The sequence below is a fragment of the Hylaeus anthracinus genome, unplaced genomic scaffold, assembly GCF_026225885.1.
Source record: "Hylaeus anthracinus isolate JK02 unplaced genomic scaffold, UHH_iyHylAnth1.0_haploid 11989, whole genome shotgun sequence".
NCBI classification, from domain to species: domain Eukaryota; kingdom Metazoa; phylum Arthropoda; class Insecta; order Hymenoptera; family Colletidae; genus Hylaeus; species Hylaeus anthracinus.
The window spans coordinates 1389137-1410260 of NW_026534337.1; the positions used below are offsets into that span (position 1 = coordinate 1389137).

At 32.3% G+C, this 21124-nt stretch overlaps 1 protein-coding gene across 2 annotated transcripts in view; it reads right to left on the reverse strand.

The window, feature by feature from the left end:
* Positions 1–21124, reverse strand: part of LOC128888028 (sodium-independent sulfate anion transporter-like) — a 43055-nt gene that overhangs the window by 19292 nt on the left and 2639 nt on the right. The window contains exon 1 of one of the 2 annotated variants that reach the window (XM_054144624.1): positions 11162–11519. The exons of the other annotated variant lie outside the window; for it this stretch is intronic. Within the exon in view, the coding sequence (XP_054000599.1) occupies positions 11162–11168 (7 nt within the window). The 5' untranslated portion in view covers positions 11169–11519. Of the gene's footprint in view, positions 1–11161; positions 11520–21124 lie in introns of those variants that run through there. 2 annotated transcript variants of the gene reach the window in all.

Sequence of the window (21124 nt, forward strand, 5' to 3'; positions counted from 1 at the left end):
AAAAAATAAAAAACAGAGTAAAATTGGGATTTTTGTACCTTTACTCATTTGTTCCTAACTCCGGTATTCATCCATGGATTTTCTTCAACAAAAGCTTTTTTCTTCGTAAAAGTGCGATCTATACACAGACAATAAGAAACTGAACATAATTTGACCATTTCTATTTTTCCATGCCGATGCAAGAAATATTCGTGTTCTATTTTAGCCGAAAAAATCAAAGTTCCTTATTGGCTCGTAGCACTTAAACTATTGAACCGATTGGAAAATAGTGTTAAAAGTAATTGTTGGAAATTCGAGTATGCTACCCAATCGGACGTTTCTAACTCGAGATATGGCCTAAAATGTGAATGTGTGTAAGACAAAAATCGAAAAAAAATTCAAAAATCCATAGAAAAAAACCTATCCATAGAAAAATTTTTTCTTGCGATTTTCAATTTTAGTTGGCCGAAATGCATAGGAAAAAAATTGTGGCATTGAATGTAAATTCTGGCTGTAAACTAGTGTTATTTGTACAGCTGTTTTACATCGTTCTATAAGTTTGTCCATTCCTTTTCTTATAAAAGTCTTGAGTTTTATTCATTAAAAGTAAATTAATTGCCTATTTGACTTCGACATAATTCTTAAAATTACTGTTTCTCAAAAATGAGATAAAACTTCCTATATTAACATCTTTAATTTTTTAGCCAATCGAAGAAGCAACGTGAGATCGTGTATTATCGTGTAAAAGAAATACACAAATTGTTAGTTGTTCGTTCTAATCTAAAACAACTGAAAACTACAGAGCATATAACAGAGCATATACTCAGACATTTTCTTTGTGTCGCCTTATTCTCGAGTATTTTCACTTTTAAACGGGTATAACTCCACTAAATTACAGTGCAAACTTAAAAATCAGTTCACCGTTCGAAAGAGTGTTAAATTTTCCATCTCCCTGATACAAAATCAAAATTTATTACGTAGGTTTAATAAGTGAAGAATTAGGTCAAACTATACATTGTGAACATTTTTAAAAATTTGACTTTTTCTCTATACGTTTTTCGGTTTTAAATACATAGTTGTAAGGCGGGCACTCCTAGGGATAAACTTTCTCGAAGTCCCAGTTTTTGAATGGTATTGACAAAAAAAATTGTACGACGGTATTTTAGAGAGAAAATTTCGTTTGCTCGAAAGTTACGTTCTTAGGCATAATCAGATAGTGTAACGCGAGTGCGCGTAGGAAGACGGCGTTCGAGCCGGGGTCTTTGCACTAGAGCGTGTGCGCGAGCCTTTGTCGGGATGGTCGAGTTATACTTTTTCGGTATGGAGGTTCGGAAGGGCGAAGAGCCTGGTCCGCTAGGCTCCGGCAGCTTCTGGAGCGGTTGGAGGTCGAGTGCCTGGTCCGCGTAGGTCCGGCTGTCTCGAGGTTTAGGAAAAATAGCGAAGTGCCTGGTCCGCTGGGGTCCGGCTGCTTCAAGGCAAAGGTTCGGGGTGTTCGACTCCAAGACCTTAACTAACTTTTCAGGGGTTCGTTAGCCCGTATTTATACCGTTTTGCGAAGTTCCATGCGACCAATCAGGGGTCTGTTTTCGTCGAGCGCGAGGGGAACTTTATGACTTCTGACCTGCGACGCGCTCGGTACGCGTCGAGCGCAAGGCCTGGGTTTTTCCGCTAGTCTAGGCGCGATTTTCGCTTATGTTCTAGGTGCGTTCTCGCTACAATAGTATTAATTTAAACCAATTTACCGACCTACATAAATGGTCATTTAAGGAGAAAATTGCTTTTTGAAGACTCTAAAAAAATGTGACTTTATAATTTTGTATTGGAAGAAATATGCAAGGTTTAAATTTGAAATTTTACACACGCTTTTATTACTATTTTAGTTTAATGCACAAATTTGTATGAACAAATTTTTCCAAAGATATAAATGATACAAGCCATTAACTGTGAAACCGCGAAATAAACACTGATCGCTGGTTAACCTGATTTCTATTATTCAAATAAACTGAAATATAAAATTTTACCAGTGTTTTATTCTATATGCATATTGTTATCCTCTGATGAAAAAGAAAACCAAAAGGAATTTTTTTTTCTAAAAATGACAGATAGTCAAATTTAAAGCTTCAATTTTCAGGAAAAATCTCCCAAATTTGGAACAATAAAGAACAAACAATGTAACGTATCATCATTTAATCATTGGATCATTTCTGAATATACAGTCCAAATATGAAATCGATCTGTTTGATAGTTTTTCTAAAATCAACCAGCTTCGAAAAAATGGTATCGAAAAAAACCAAGTTTAAAGTTTCGAGTATATTTCTAAAAGGAAGGTATTGGAAATATGGGTGGTGGAATGAATGAGTTAGTCTTTTATTTAACTTGACTTTAAACTTTATTAGAAGACCATGGAAGAGCACGTCCGTTTACTTCGAAAGAAGAAGCTCGACTGATATAACATGAGGTCCGTAACGAAGAATTTCATTACTGAACCATAGACCCTATCGGTCCCAAACTTTGTCTAAACAAGTCAAGATGGGACGCAGCTGCACCCTCTTGACTTGTGTCTAGAAATGAAACCCAAACGCGCACAGATGGTTTTTTTGTCACGAGAACTTTCTCTTTCAAAAAAGAGACAGAAATCCAACAGAAGAAACCACTGCGACACCGGTTCTCTTGATAATAGACATATAACTCCAAGCTTTTCTACAGTTTCATAAATTTTGAGTTGAAATATTGCACAATTGTTCTTGAAGAGTTATACTACAAGATTCTGACAACAACAAAAAGCGATTTTTTTGCCCAGAAGAAACCAATTCCTTCTGAATATAATATAAATCTTTAAATTAAAGGTTACATTAAGTATAAGTGTAGAAATTAATTCTAGACACCTCTAAGGTAAACATATCATTTATTTATAAAAAGAAACAAAACAAATTTTAATCTTCTCTCAGTCACACACATTTCAAGAAAAGCACATATTACTTGGAAAACTATCTGTTGAAACAACCTGTTTTACTATGGTTTAACGTAAAAAATTGAGGGTAAATTTTTATTTTTATTTAAACTGGAGTTATAAATAATCGAATGTAAAGACACGAAATCAATGTCTACACCTAATTGATTGAAAAGATAGGATAGAGCATCTTTTTTCCTTCTGCTATCCTTGTTATAGTGTATACATTGAATTATCAATAACGCACTTTAAATAAAACTCAAGCTCTATTCTTGTTCGACCGACTGGCGGGTTGCGTTCGAGCTATTGATTTCAAACTCCAATTTATGACTTTATTGTTCTGAAAGTACGAAGACACCCTGTGGCCACTGTCGAGTTGCCATGTTTAGAAGGAACAGTTGCAGTGTGGAACTGTCAAACTGCCAGATTCCGACTGGTATCCAAACAATTGCAACGTCTGTATTAATTATACTATTGGTAACTATTAATTAATTATATTGTATTACGGTGTTGTTGTTATTGGTGTTAAGTAATGGTTTATGTTACTTCGTAAATTTTGCTTCTAACACTTTGCCTTTCTATACATACGTACAGTTAAAATTGCCATCGAGTCTTAACCTTTCGAGCGACATAAACCACTAAACGGAAGGCCAACAATAGTTTATAACATGCTCGCGACGCTAGGCTGTTTTTGAGTTTATACTGATATTGCCGTCAATATCAATCTAGTTGCGACCGTCGATGAGGTCTTTAGAATTTCGCGTGATTCTGATCCTCAGCAGCTGTCCGTGTCGTAAACTTGGAAAAACCCATGAGTGGCAATGGCCTTCCGCAAGACACCAGGTAACCACCCACCCTTGCCTCCAGGACCCCTGGTGAAGGCGTACCTACAAGGGTGGTGTGGGACTCTAGGTACCCTGATTGAGCCTTGTTTCTAAACCAAGCACCAATCAGGGTGGATTTTGAAAATGTGGGAGTGACAAGTGAAAGTGGGAAAGATACACCGAGGTATCTTCAATTGTCACCCCAAAAGAGAAGAGCAGATTCTCACGAACCACCACTGATTCAACTAACTTGTAGAAACCTTCTGGATTTACCAAGTCCTTAAATAAAGTTGAAGTTATTTGTTAAAATTGTTAAACACTAATTACAGTTCTGCTACCTCAATAGTTTAATTAATTCGGTTGTCATTAACGTTCATATCCGAAGTGAGCATATCAGAAAGACGTTCTTTCAAATACAACCAGCTATTTTGCTCACGCCGTAACAGTTTATAATAAACGGACGCGCGTTGAAACCGAGGTTTCCAACATTATATTAGAATAAATGACTGTGCCTGACCTCGTCACTATAGGGATAAAGGATTCGTGGCATCGCCACTATAGTGTACCACTACTAACCCTCTGTACGCGATCTGTCAAAATACATTGCCGCTATCTGCGTCGGACAGTGTTAATTATGGCATTAACCGCGAACGTGGTTTTATGACTGTATACTGGGTCCTTTCTTATCCGTTCTCGAACGACGAATTACTTTATTTAGCGAACTAGGAATCATGTTAATTGTGCTCAATCTATTACCATTTCGTGAAGTCTCCCAGAGAGTCGCTTAGCGACGACCGATACCAGATATTTGACCAATCACCGAAGGTCCTTTTAGGCAGTCATATCTGTTCTCAGTTGAGATCAAGTTTCAGTGGAACTGTCGGTTTCTCCTATATGGGTGACCCATAAAAAACTACAAGAAAGTAAAAAGAGATGTGAAATCGAAATGAGTTACCAGTACATGAAAGTCCTTCCCAATAAAGTGCAAAAGCGACACTGTGTAACAAATGTAAAATTCGGTGGTTTCCAACTATGCGCAGCTAAAATGCTGTGTTCAATAGTGCGGACGTTCAGATTCTAATTTGATTTCAAGGGGTGCATTTTGTAGAGGACATCAAGGAGAGTCGTCCCAAAGGTTTTTTTTAATTTTTCAACCCTTTCCGTCATCCCTGACCTGTTTCAAAGAGGCGTTTTTCTACACCCTCCCCTGTAGGGGGATGAATTAACCCCTTCGCATCAACCCTTGCCCATGTAACTTTACACACGTCCAGAGGACACTACAAAGCTACTCCTCACGTAGTTTAATTCCAATCGGTTGAAAACTTCCATGTTTTTGAACCGTTTAAAACTTTGTCCGCTAAGTTTCGCGTGTTAGTGTAGAAAGTAAATTATTAAACATAATGTTGTTTTAGATATCTACGACTTTCGACAGACACTTTTACGTTTAAAGTACGCACTTATAATAAAAAAAAACGTTGATGGCCTAGAAATATCTTACAAAAAGACATGTTCTAGAAACAATTTATTGTAGCATATTGGCCTCTTTATGGTATTCAAATTGTATGTAAAATATTTTTTTGTAGCATCTTAAATGGGAGAAATATTCAGATGGCATGGTTTAGGTGGACTATCCTGTACAATAGCATTGCAATGTAGATATAAATTATGCCTTCACATGTAACGGATTGTAGAAGTACGATATTATGGTACTGTGTAAAATTGATTTAGTTTATACGTTATTGTCGCCGAGAAAATATTGAAACAATGACGGGAAATAGTTATGTGGAAAGTTAAACTGATAGAATGTGCAAAATCATTCAGTTACCATTGAAAACTAATTGAAAAGCAGTTTGAATAATTACTTGGATAGAATATTCAATTTGCACCAATTTGTTCAATTTGCACTGACCTAAATATAATCACGTATAACTATCGATACATTAATTTTTGTTCAATAACATTCATTTTTAGGGGAAAAAACAGAACAATTTAATGCATTCAATATTATAGCACTTGACCATACATAAGGCAACCATATTATAATTGTTGAAATATACAAATAAAATACAAACATCCTAAGGTTGACTTTATATTTTATTTACTACAAATCTTGTTGATAGCTACATAGTATGGTATTAAACTTCAATAATGACCTCATCGAAAGTGTAAGATTCAAAAATACTTTTTCTTGGAAGTCATTTTTCATTAACGTACTTTAAGAATCGATGTAAATGTTTCGTAAGCAATTTTCAATTGATTGATTCTACTAGGTACTGCAATAATAATTTTTTAGAAAAATAAATTTTAGAAATCATCATTTTTGTACCCCTATATCATCATGTTTCATCAAATATCAAACATATCATGTTTATACTATTTTTATCTAATTTCGGACAGTAAAATAATATTAAACTGTAAAATAATATTGGTAAAATAAAATATATAAGCTAAATCAAAATTAATACTCTTTTTTTACCGATAAAAATGTGAAAGATGTAACGTACATCTTTATATAGATGCAAATTTTCAAAACTAACATCCAAAAAAAAAGAAAAAATTATGTAATTTAATTTTAACCTTTTAATTAATTACTGATACTTTGTGTATTATCATGCACGACAGTAAACATCATCTGGAAAGTGTTGATAAGATTCATTTTAAAAACATTTATTAACTTATATGAAGTTTTCAAGAATTAATAAATTCTGTTTGCAGTCTGCATAATAATAAGCTGAATGAAAATATTAATTACGAATTTAAACTTAACGAACACAATTTTTTAAATTTAACTTTTTCTTTTCGTGTTGAATTTGTTTTTAAATCCTTAGTTTGAAATTGCACCATAGATTTCAAGTTATGATTACAAGTGTAATTTTGAAAAATTATTTCTTCATGATGAAATAAATTTTCAATTTACATTTAATAAAATTCAAAATCAAATGTATTAAATGTATTTTAAATATCGACTTAGTTAATTTCTTTATGAGAAACGTTAATTTTCACCTTACACACCATACATTTAATAAAATTCAGAATCAAATGTATGGTGTGTAAGGTGAAAATTAAAGTTTCTCATAAAGAAATTAACTAAGTCAATATTTAAAATCAAATATAGCGCACGACAGCAAAGTCTTGTCGTGTGCCATTAATTCAACACCGCTGCTCCGATATATCAAATGTTTCAAATCAAATACTGATAAAATACTGCCATTTCAACAATAATATTAAAAGTGAGTAACGTTATTAATGTACCATTAGTAACATTGCTACAGAATGCATTATTCTGCATTATTCATTAATTCTGCATTATTAACATTAATACAGAAAATGCAGCAAATAATTGTTACTTATTATTCAAATAATTATTGAAAAAAATATAAAAATTTATATTCTATACCATATTATAGTAATATAAAGAAAAGAGGAATAGCCCTACCTCGTTTTGGGTAGATCGATAACGATAGCACGTGCATCATATAAATACCTCCAGTGAATCAACAAATATTAAAAAAGAATCTTGGTATTTCCAATATTGTTGGTAACGACAGTACGTAATAATTTATATAACTTACCTTGCACTGTACATATTGCACATACAAAGTAATTAGAAGATGTCCAACCAATAAATCGAACATCCAAAACAAAAATAACCCTCATTGTAATTGTTTATTTAGTAGATATCAGACCTTTTATGGACTCTGAGTTCAGCCAATATGAATATCTTTATAAATGTTAGGTGAACGAGTACTTAATCAATATAAAATTTTCCAAATGGAGTATTACAATCTTGTTTTCTTTAATTAAACATGAATAGTATAAAACTTTTTTGAATAATATAATTTGTATAATACATTTATATGTATTTAATATGTCTTCTACAGGCGTATTTTCTTATGAAACAACAAATTTTTAAAACTTCTTTGAGAACAAGCTCTATAAAGTGCAATACGGTTCTCCCGTTTCATAATTTAATTTAAGTAATTTTAAGAATTTTAACTTAAAATTAAACTTCAATTTATATAAGACAGCTTATATATCACAAGTCTTTTTCTTATATTAGTTACTTTCGCCTACGTATCTCGGTTTCGATTTTTTTAATTGCCTTTTCATGTCATTCTATGACGTTTCAATCGTATAGACGTCAAGAGACTTTATCGTAACCACCATCACATAATTACTGTTATGCTCAGTCAAAAATATGCTGACTGAATACGCACCGCTTTTAACGTCACAGACTGTTGATTAAGGTGAGAAGAACCCACATTTGGAGGCCAAATATTAAGTGTTTTTCGTGACTTTTTTTACAGAGAAGATTTCTCATTATTTTTAATTAGGGAATATTTTAGGTATGCTTTAAAGTACATTTGGCTAAACTGTGGCTAAAAAAGTTGAAAATTAAATTTTTTAGGAATATGTAAAGAAAATTTATCAATTTTCACCATTCTTGGCGCAGATGTTTTTATAATAAAGAATATACGTCAAACAATGATATCATTTAAATTTTCTAATTCATATTCAGGGTATTCGAATAATTTTATTTATTAATTGAAGATGTCTACTTTTATACAAAAGACATTAACAATCCACAATTATTTTTTATTGTAACATAAAAATTCTTAAAACGAATCCCTCTTTTCTTTGGGAGAGATACTTTTTTAGCAGTTTTGAAATAATTTTCATGATTTTGTTGCAATCAAAATACCTCACAAACTTTTGAAATTTTGTACGTTTGTTTATACATTTACTATACAGAAAGAGTATACAAATATTTTTGTTTGACCTTTATTAAATTTGTTCATTGAGTTATATTAACGTTAAACTAGTTCCTGTCGATGTTAGTATCTTCTTGGTTATCAGTATATTTTGGAAACAGTTTGTCCGAGACAAAAAAATTAAAATAGTTTATTAAATTATAGAAGTGTGTTCATCATGTAAATTAGAATAAACTGAGTAAGTGAAAAAATAAAAAAAATGGTGCTTGTTTAAACTTAAGTATTGAAATGTTCACTTTTCGTTGACCATTTTACATTTAAAAAAATATCAAATTTCCAACTTTTTAACATGGCCGTGGGTCACACATTTATATTACAGAATAAGATATGTGAATTTCAAAAAGATCAGTATGTTGGTTTCTTTTTTATCTTGATAACCAGATAAAAAGAATGATGTTTCGAGAAAATCGCGTTTAAAGCTTTTTCACGTGGTTCATTTCACTATGACGTCCATCACTTTAGATCTTCTGTAAAATCCGATGTAATTTAAATAGCCTTACCCAAATTGCAACAAAGCATTTTTAAATATATATTATTTTCAAGAAATAAAAAAAATATTAATTTCTTTAAAGTGTCGCCAGAATGATCCCTTACAGCATTTTACAAATTGATAGAAAGGGAGGGAAACATATAACAATTATACGAAATATTTCATATTCTGTTATGAGAAAAAAAAATCCTAAAACCCATTTTTTACATTAGTTGAACTATATCCTGCAGTTATTTTCTTAAAAGTATATATTATACAATATACATATATACAAATTTCTAATACATTAAATCGATCATACGATAATTGCAGTGTATTATAACTCAAATAATATTAGGGGGACCAGAAAGTAATGTCGTTTCAGTTTCACTCATACAGGGTGTCTCAGAATTAGTCTAAGAACCGCAAAGGGAGAGGTAGCGGAGACAATTCTGAACAACAATTTTCTTTGCAAAAATGTTGGATGGTGCTTCGTTTATGAATTATTGACGAAAAACCACGGACCAATCACAGCGCCCAAGTGGCGCGCACTCAGCCGCGTAAAGCATAGGCCCGAGCCAGGATTGGCTCGCCACGCCAAGGTCGTGGTGTGGCCAGCTGAGCGCCCGCTTCTCGGGGGCTGTGATTGGTCGACGGTTTTCTGATAATAATTCAAAAACGAAGCGCCACTCGACATTTTTGCAAAGGAAATTGTGGTTCAGAATCGTCTCAGCTACCCCCCATTTCCGGTTCTTACACTAATTCTGGAACAACCTGTATATTGATTTTTATCGATCCAACTTTGCACACTAGATCGTAAAAGGTTGTTGACAACGAGGACGATTACATACTTGATTGAAAATAAAAACTAATTATATATTTATTTATTAGAATTTAATGTAAAAGAAACGACATTACTTTCTGGTCTCACAAATATATATCATTTACACGATATACAATATATGATATATGTTAACGAATTTATATGTATATTCCCAGATAGCACCGGAGGTCCATGGACGTACAGAAAACGTTCTGGGAATGTCCAGCACCGGACGTTCCATGGACGTACATAAGACGTTCCTGTTCCTGTGCTATATGGGTATACAGTAATTATTTAATATTCGCAACAGAATACGTTTTTCCGTAGATAAAACACATATTTATCTAATATTCGTAACAGAATATATGTTTGCACATGTAAAACAAAATGTTTATTCAATATTAGGAATACAATATTTTTTGTACATATGAGATGTGATATGTATGTAATATTTGGAACTATTCAGAATTACCTAGTAAAGTAATTCTTCTAACTTTTCAAAAAAAAGTTCAAGTCATTTAGATCAATTTCAAAAGAAGGAATTCTGTTTTAAAAAGTGTCCGAATATTAATGCGAGTCACTATATAAGCCCAAAATATGAGTCGGGTTAGCAAAGGCTTTTATGAGTAAGTGGGGAGCAGGTTGCTTGGTAGTTCGAAAATCGTGAGTTCGAATCCCCCCCAGAGGTAAATAAAAATTGGAAAGATTTGTTAATAAATACAATTGACTAAAGTCTACCAACAAATAAAAGAAAATATATAAAATTAAAATTTTATTTTTTTTTAAATCTCAATTTTCAAAATTTATTCAACATTGTCCAAATATTCAATACACACATCTTCTAAACATAAATTTCATTTTAACGTTCATTTCGATCGTTCGGAAAATGTTTTGGGAATGTCCACACCACACGTCCCAGGGACATACAGAGAACGTTCTGGGAATGTCCACATCGGACGTCCCAAGGACGTACATAGAATGTCCACGCCGGACGTCCCAGGGACGTCCTACGATGTAACTGGGACGGTCCAGGGACGTTCACAGGACCTTCACAGGACGTTCAGGGGACGTTTGTACGTTATTTGGACGTCCATAGGACGTTCCGAACGTCCAGTACCGGACGTCTTATGGACGCACATAAGACGTCCCTGTGCTATCTGGGTTAGTTATCGATATCTTAGAAGCAAATTTTTGAAATTCGACATAAATACTTCAAATCACTTGCCATTTAAAATATTAACTCTCAAAAATTTAAATTTACCTCAAATTAAAACTCATATTGAGTAACTTAAATTTACCTCTAAGATATTTATATATATTTACAAATTGATTGCATCTACCTACACAGCATCGTAATGTCAATATATACAGTGGGTCTTCTTGTATGGTAAAACAGTATTACTAGTCTAACGGATTACTGTCACGAATCAATTAATATCACACAATATAAAAATCACAATGTTATACTAGCGAACTACTATTGAGGACCTTTTTCAACATACTGTCACTCCGAATTACGTACAGATGTAATTAAAACCGCGGTAACCAAGCCACTGAGGAATAACTTTTCAGATGCAGGATCATACACAGATAACACGTTTGACTTGAGATTACCTGGCTCTATAGATAACAGGCCGTTCGAACCTACAATGTATTGACACTGCATAGAGAAAATTTCTTTATTCGCTGACGTTCTGTTTTTTTGTGAAATGTTTTATCGTGCAAGCGCGTTGATTCTACCAGATAACAGATGATATGATTACTTGCAACTATAGCGTCGTGTTTAAATTCTTGAAATCCCTTGCACGTGGTTTCAATCACATGCTAAGGTTACATTTATTGAAATGCAAAGATGATATTGCTCCTTGGAAAATTAAGATACTCAAAATGAATTATGAAAATACTGTTTGACCTCCAGAAACTATATAACAATAAAACTATCAAGAACAATGCATACTCGTTCAAAATATTACAATATATTTTTCAGTGTTGAATTAATCAAGGATAAAAGAAACCTGTATACCAAATTATATTCATAAATAATCTATTTTTAAATAATACAAAAATACATCCAGAAATTAAGCAGGGAAGTAAAAAGTCTTTCACAAAAGCCAAAAAGTTGATATATCTGTTATTTTTGTTAGCCTTAGTATGTAGGATAATATTACTTGTGCTAGAATATAGTGAAGCTTAGCAGTTGAAGGCTTCAGTCAATTACTAATCATTGAAAACCTTAATTGAACAAATAATCTTATTAAATTAATTCAGCAACTAAAGGTAATAGAAAATAAGATGAAGACATTTTGGGGTGCGACACTCAAATCATCAACCATAAATTGAACTGTAAATAAACCAACAACAAGAAAATGAAGAAGATATCTTTGAATTAAAAACAATATCTTCAACCTTGATCCATAATACACATAATAAAACACAAAATAAAGTAAATACATTAACTACAACCTTGGATTTAAAAAGGATTGTAATAGAGATAAGGAATACTTATTATTAGAAAATTTCTTGTATCTAACCACATATTAATAGTAACACATTTTTTCTTCATTATTAATCTTTGTACAAAAATAGCTTGTAATACAACTAAATAATTCTGAATAATCCTGTATTTCTAAGTTAACTAAATGTTAAAAGCATTCCAAGCAGGCAGACTATGTTAAAAGACAATTTAGCTCGTCCAAGTTGTCTGTAGAAATAAAATTGATTAAGAAAACACCAATAATAAAATTGTACTATATTACATTACATTCAATTATATTACGCTGTATTATATTACATATACAGGAAACATCATTTATACTTGGTTATTCTTAACTTATACACTCTAATCATGAAGAGATACTTACCATCATAAAAGCATATGATACTCAGTAAAATTCAACAAAACACATTTATTTTAACACTTTGATAAATTATTCATAACATAAGAAGAAAGAATTTTCTGTTTCTTTACATTTAAAAAATATGATAAATTTTCTATTTATAATTGTTCATCGATAATCAGGTGACAACAATTCCAATTTTAAGTATAACAGATTTCTTAAAGATTTCGATTTTACTGAATAGAGGCAACATAGACGGTCCCTAACTTGGCCCATTATTTAGCAGAAATTGGACTTTATATCCGTATTAAAATTGTAAATAACAAATGAAAGATAAACATCAGTTTATGCATTACTCGTTCAATAAAAATTATAATTTAAGGTGCAGAATAACATATTTTACAATGAACTAACAAAAATTTAATTGTCCAATCGAATAAACGAAACAAATAGCTATACTTTGATTTTATTCGTTATTCATTAATCAGATAAAGTCTTGTTTGTTGCTAAAATGAAGATACACGTGCGATCAGAATGACATAATAACTCGCTACACTGAATTACGAAAAATGCAATATTAATCTTTGATATACTAGAATCCAAGTGGCGTAATATCAATCAAAGTTACAGTACTTTGATACAAAAAAATGAGAAAAATTATAGAAAAACATGGAAATAGATCTATTTTATGCGTAGGGAGAATCAATACATATACACGATACATGAAAGAATAATAACAGGCGCTATTAAATGGATAAGAATAGAGGCGTATAAACGTACTATCAGAGCAAACACGAACCGACACATTTACTGACAATGAGTGAATCATTTCTGACAAATACTACAATTCATAACCAAGAATAAGATTGATTCTGATAACAAAAATTATTTATTACACCAACAACATCAATAACCATTTACACGCTTCATTGACTTCCAAATACCATTAAAATAGTAGATTCATAATATAAACTTTATATTGACAAAAAAATACATGAATCTTAATAATGATTAATACTTGTATTAGAATGAATAATATGTTTTATAATCCAATAAAACATTTTACATTGCAAGGACCTTTCAGATTTATTCATGCTGTGAAATTGTGTTTTATTATATCTTGCAATTCAAATGGTTTTTCAAGATCTTGGGCAATGCAAGATGTACCGCAACAATTTGTACTGATAGTGGTACTTGTGTAATTACACGTTACACATCTTAATACCGTTGTTATTTCGTATTCTACTACATTTATAATAAGAATCTGACGACCAATAAAAGTATCTATATATGTATAGTCTAATGTAAATCACACCACATCACAAATACCAGTAAATGTATGTATACATATTCTAACATAGATTACACTGCATCATTATCTATACAAGAAATTCAAATGTTAATGATAAAGTAAGAAAAATGAACAAGAAGGTTCCTTATTTGTAATGCACAATTCATTGTATTATAATATATAGAAAATGAGATCAGTTTCAGCCCTTTAAGTTTTCAAAAGTACGCAAAATGCGTGGCAGAAGGTCTTTTTGCAAGAAATTTAAATGTTACAGATGAAGTGAGAAATAGGAAAAATATATCCACTATTTGTAATGTGCAATTTATTGTATTAGAATTAAGTTTATAAGTGCGCAGACGCATGGCAGAAAGTCTTGTTGCAAGAAATTTAAATGTTAAAGATAAAATGAGAAATAGGAAAAATATATCCACTATTTGTAACGCACAATTTATTGTATTGCAATACCAGTTTCAGACCTTGGAGTTTTCAAAAGTATACACAACGCATGGCAGAAAGTCTTGTTCTAATATATTTAAATCTTAAAGATGAAGAGAGAAATGAAAAAAAAAATCCACTATTTCTAACACATAATTTACTGTATTAGAATAAAGTTCAGAAGTACGCAGAACGCATAGCAGAAAGTTTTGTTGTAACAGATTTAAATGTTACTAATAATGTGAGAAAATGAACGAAGAGATACACTATTTATAATGCACATTTTATTGTGATAGAATAGTGTCAAAATTTTTGTCACTTGGCAGATTATAAATAAAACCCTCGGGCCCTGCCGAATGTTTCCGAGAGACGACGAACTGATACTTGGCTCCTATTGGCTATGTATAGACGAAAATTCGACTGGAAAAGAATCAAACGATATCCTTTCTGGAAGAATCGTGACATGATATTACGATATCTCTGTCGAACACGGACCGATTTTATTGAATTTGGTTTTATTCGAAAGCTTATATGCGGTTTACATCAGAAAAATGCATTTAAATTTAGAAAATATTGCAGGCGTAATGAGATATTAATTAAAGAAGTTTCAGGTTAGGTTGGAATCGCAGTTTCTCGAGTAAAAGATACGCGGTGGCTTATAATTTTTTATGTACTTGGCGTCGAGACGCTACCGTGTCTCTAGATATAGGATATGTATTATTAACAATACTGTCTGGACAATCTAAAATCACTCGAAACATATAAAAAATATATACGTAAATAAATACATAAAAATGTCTGATAAAAAATAAAAAGTAAACATGTTATTCACTCATTCAATACAAATTAAAATATGAATTGCAGAATACAATATTTTACAATGAAATATTAAAACAAAGAGGAACAATATATGTGTAAACACAAAAATGTACACAATATATGTTGATACAAAAATGTCAACAAACAGTAATATGCTACGTTGTAATTAGCGAAGATAAGAATAATTGTTTGCGACTAAAAATCAACTTAACATCTGTTAATTTAGAGCATACCAAAAAATTGGTAATTAGATCACATGTTTGAATCAATTATAAAACCTGTAATTTTGCATGTACACATGAATTAATCAAATGAATTAGATTAGCATATACAGCAACGTTAAGTCGATAAAAATGATATCTCGTGATACGCTTGTCATAAATGCAGTAAGATAAATTCTGAATCACGAGGATGAGTAATTACGAATGTGTAGCGCTTAAAATTGTGGAGCAAATACTATACACCTACAGTGTATACGATATCTATATGACGTTATCAGTCATAAGTTTGAGACCATGTGTTTAGCTACTACATTTCAGAATGCAATAAACAATTTGAAACTATTATTGTATACCTGCATTTAGTTACATATGGAAGCGTCACGTATTTGCACATTAAATTATGCTTTAATAATCAGTTTATGGTACTATTAAAATGCTGAACTATACTCCCTTTTTATCTGGGTTAAGCAAGCAAATTAAAAAAATGTAAAATCTCGCAGATCTATGGGCTAACAAATTTTAAGACGGTGACAGACACTTTTGAATTTCAGAGAACGGAAAATACGACATCAATGTTACTGCAAATATAAATAATTCAACCAAGTTGGGTATTATTTAAATGGAATATTTGCCACACGGAAAATGGAGTTGAAAATCATTATTTAGAAATAACATTGTAGATAATAGAATCATTCTAGAATAAACGCCACCATTCGTATCGTTTATTCGAACTATTCGAATAATTCGGTTATTCTTATTTGACTACTAATAAATCAAGTTTTTCTATTTTTACTTATCATTCGAAATATTTATACTACTTAAAAATATTGGCAATCTTTGATTAATTACTCCAAAAATTATAAGTGTGAATGCTAGGAAATGTGAGTTTTTACTTTTTATCTAGAGACGCGGTAGCGTCTCGACGCCAAGTACATGAAAAAATAGCCTCCCCGTATATGCCTGGCGCTGGCGCTACCGCGTATGTTTTACTCGAGAAAAAGCGATTCCAACCTAACTCGAAATTTCTGTCATTCATATCTCGGCATCCCTGCTGTATTTTCTAAATCTAAAGGCATTTTTCTGATGTAAATCGCACATAAGCTTTCGAATAAAACCAAAAGCAATAAAATCGGTCCACGAACGACAGAGATATCGTAATATCATATCATGAATGTGTCAAAAACTGCAGCATTTTTGTTTTTTTTTGCCAAGGAATTTTTCGTCAACACTTACCCAATAGGAGCTAAGGCCGTTCGTCGATTCGTCGACTCTCGAAATTAGTCGGCAAGGCTCGTCGATCGGAATTGTAATGTGGCTGTCACTCATGCTGCTCGTTCATTTCTAACCTGTAACTGTCAGTTTGGATTTGTGATATTTGGTTTCTTGCAACAAGACTTTCTGACATGCTTTGTGCATACTTTTGAAAACTCAAAGGACTGAAACTGGAATTATAATACAATAAATTGTGCGTTACCAATAGTGGATCTCTTTGTACATTTTCTCATTTTATTTATTAACATTTACATTTGTTACAACAAGATTTTCTGCCACGCGTTGTGCATACTTGTGAATATATTCTAATACAATACATTGTGCATTACACATAGTGGATCTCTTTCTTTATTTCTCATTTCATGTTTAACATTTCAATTTCTAGCAACAAGACATTTTGCGATGCATTGTATGTACTTTGGAAACATAAAAGACTGAAACTGGTATTATAATATAATAAACTGTGGGTTAGAAATAGTGTAGACCTCTTTTTTTATTTCATACTTCATTTTTAACATTTAAGTTTGTTACAACAAGACTTTCTGCCATGCGTTATGTGTGCTTTTGAAAACTTAAGGGACTGAATCTGGTATTGTAATATAATAAATTGTGCGTTACTCATATGACATCAATTTTATTTGTAAATAACACATACAAACCTTACTTTACTTGCAAATTAATGTAGAGCTTAATAAAAAACTTCAAAACAGTAAAAAAATTACGCTAAGTACATGAAAAAGTGGAGGAGTTACAGAGTAATCATAGAAAAATAGAAGATCCCCCTAAAAAAATTCAAGAAAGTAGAAAAAGATGTGAAATCAAAATGAGCAGCCAGTACATGAAAGTCCTTTCCAGTAAAGTGCAAGGTGACGCTGTGTAACATAATATCAAATTCGGTGCTTTCTAACTATGCGCAACTAAAATGCTGTGTTCAATAGTGCAGACGTTCAGATCCTAATGACAACTCATGTAAACTGATTGCTCCGCACTTTGGCGGTGAAATGAAGAAGCTAAATAGTGTATCAACCACAAACTGAGACTGTTTAGACATTTGCCTAGATGTCCGTGGCCTCGAAGTCAAATGGTTGACATGGCCAGGCAAAGCATTCTCAGATCATCAATACCCATACTTCCTCTCTCGCAGACTTTCACATAATTTGTCAATTTAAAACTCTGACAATATTTTGAGGACACTTTCATTGTATTGGGTTTTAAAATATCTCTAAGGTCATTCATCGACGCCAATACTTTTACTCTCGCAAGCTTTCAGATAATTCATCAGTTTCAAGCTCTGACAATATGAGTACACTTTCATTATTTTGCGTTTTAAAATAATTCTTATTCATCGACACCTTGACCTTGGGTGACCACGCCAAGCATTTGACTTCCAGGCCGCGGAAATCTAGAGAAATGTCTAAACAGTCTCAGTTTGTGGTTGATACACTATATAGCTTCTTTATTTCACCGCCAAAGTGCGGAGCAGTCAGTTTACATGAGTTGCCATTAGAGTCTGAACGTCTGCACTATTGAACACAGCATTTTAGTTGCGCATAGTTAGAAAGCACCGAATTTGATATTATGTTACACAGCGTCACCTTGCACTTTACTGGAAAGGACTTTCATGTACTGGCTGCTCATTTTGATTTCACACCTTTTTCTACTTTCTTCAATTTTTTTAGGGGGATCTTCTATTTTTCTATGATTACTCTGTAACTCCTCCACTTTTTCATGTACTTAGCGTAATTTTTTTACTGTTTTGAAGTTTTTTATGGAGATATCGATTACTGAAATTGTTTTTTTTTTTTTTTAACATGAACTGCTAGTGGTCCAGAAACAATTTAATACAATACACTTTATGTGTTTTTACTATACGAGATGACCCGAGGAAAAAATGACAGGGATTCTTACTTAACTATTAACTAAATTAAAAACACAAATAGTTAGTACAAAGATTATTGTTTAGAATAATATACTTCTCGCTATACGTATTGTATGTGAACGGTTTTCCAAAAAGACCTTTTAGATTTCATTTTTTAATGAAACACAAATGATATGGAATATACTCGATTTGTTATGATATATGAAAGTATACGAGGTGTCCGAAAAATGTTGGAGGTCCTTGGAGGAGGTGGTTACGGGGGTGATTTGAAACAACTTTTTCCTTAGCGAAAATATTGTCCGAGGCTTCGTTCAGGAGACATTAACGGAAAACACTGACCAATCAGAGCGCGCGTATACCGTTGGAGCGCCCACGGTAGGCGTAGACTACGCACTAGGCGGCCGCGCTCATACGCTACCGTGAGCGCTCCATCGACATCCTCGCGCTCTAATTGGTCGACGTTTTTCGTTAATATCTCCTTAACGAAGCCTCGGACAACATTTTCGCTAAGGAAAAAGTTGTTTCAAATCACCTCCCGAACCACCTTCAATGTGTTACAACATTTTTGGGACACCCTGTAGGGATGTAATTAGAATTAAATGATTAGGTATCGTGTTCACTGTGACTGCGATAACATATATTTTATTATTAAAAAAACAAACTTCTAAGCACCTTTTGAAAAACAAGTTATAATACTATTATGCAGGACTATTTTGAATGAAATCTTAACCAGAGATTGAAATGTATATTACGCTCCAGGTTATAATAATATTATAATACCGATAATCTGTATTTTTAATTTATAATGCTTGTAGATACTGATTACTTGCATTTATACTTTTTTCGCTAGCAAGTACTGATTACTTGCTTTTTTTTAATTTGTAACATTTGTAAGCATCGATTACCTGTGTTTTTAATTGAGTTTATTAACTCACTCGCGTCGATTATAATTTTATTCAGTGCTTACAGTAGATTCAAACGAGCCTGATACATTACCATCAAGGCGATGATGGTTTCAGATAATATAAATCCAGTCGATAAAAGGAACCACTAAAGGCATAACATTCTTACGATTCCTTATCTTTCAACGTAATTGTTCATCACGAGAGACCTTTCGTTATCGTGAAGGTATGTACTTACACATTTGTTGCATATTAGAACCAACGTATAATTACGGAGAAACGAAAAAAATACAAATCGCTATTACTACTTCTGTTAACTTACAACACTCTTACACCAAATAATATATGGTTTCCTAAGAGGGACTTGTGAATTTTATTTCTTGATAACAAAATAGGACATAAATAAAACAGATACATTTCATTTCACTTATGTTGGATTAAAAAACAAAAAACAAATAATACAAAGTCAAGTATGTTTAAACTTATTCATGTGATTTAGAATTCTGACATCAAATAAAGAGAAATATCATATAGTACTTATGTCAAATAAAATAATTTTTTGGGAAAAAAATTTAACCGACTTCAAAAAAGGTACAGTGAAAAGTATGAAATAATTTATAGTTAATGTATATGAATGCGCACTAGCTCTAGATGTAATTGCTTAAAAGTATGGGAAAATGCAGTGAAAAGTGTGAAATAATTTCTAGCTAATGTATACGAATACGCACTAGCTCTAGATATAATTGCCTAAATGTATGGGAAAATGCAGTGAAATAATTTCTATTTAAACTGCATTGTTATTCACCATCGTTTGATGAATTTGGTTAAATTATTAAATACATCATATTAAATGCAATGCACCTTTTTCGGAGGCGGCGCAGATGTAAAAATTTTTTTATTCCGATTTGGGTTAGCTTTTTGTAGAGGCAGCAATATTGAATGCTGTCAATGTATACATGTTTATTGTCTATGAGGAATTAATAGTTAATGTATATAGTATGTAGACGGAAATATTCTGTGAGTAGATTTGGGGCTTTTTTGGAGGGGAGTGGCGGCCATATTTATTTCTGCTAATGTATAAACTCTCCCTAAGAAATACTGTATGAATAGGTTTGGGATAGTATTTGGTGGGGGCGGCGATATTGAATAGCGTTAATGAATATGATGTCTAAAGCGGATATAGTAATAGCAATAATTAATGTCATACAATTTTTGTTCCTCAAACAAAAAGTTAAACCAAGTTTGATAATATTTAGTTTTGGGGATAGCTGAGACGATGCTGAACTACGATTTTGTTTGCAAAAATTTCGAATGGTGTCAAATATTAACGAAAACGAAGCACTATCCGCAAAGGAAATTGTGGTTCAGAATTGTCTCAGCTACCCCCCATTTCCGGTTCTTACACTAATTCAATGACACTCTGTATACTCTACCCATGGAAATACTGTCTGAATAGGTTTGGGATAGTATTTGGTGGCGGCGGCGATATTGAATAGTGTTAATGAATATGATGTCAGAGTGGATATAATGATAGCAATTAATAAGACCATATTTTTTGCTTCTCCGACAGAAAGTTAAACCAAGTTTAGCAATTTTTAATATATTTAATTCTAAATTTTGCGCCGCCTCCGAAAAGGGTGCATTGCATTTA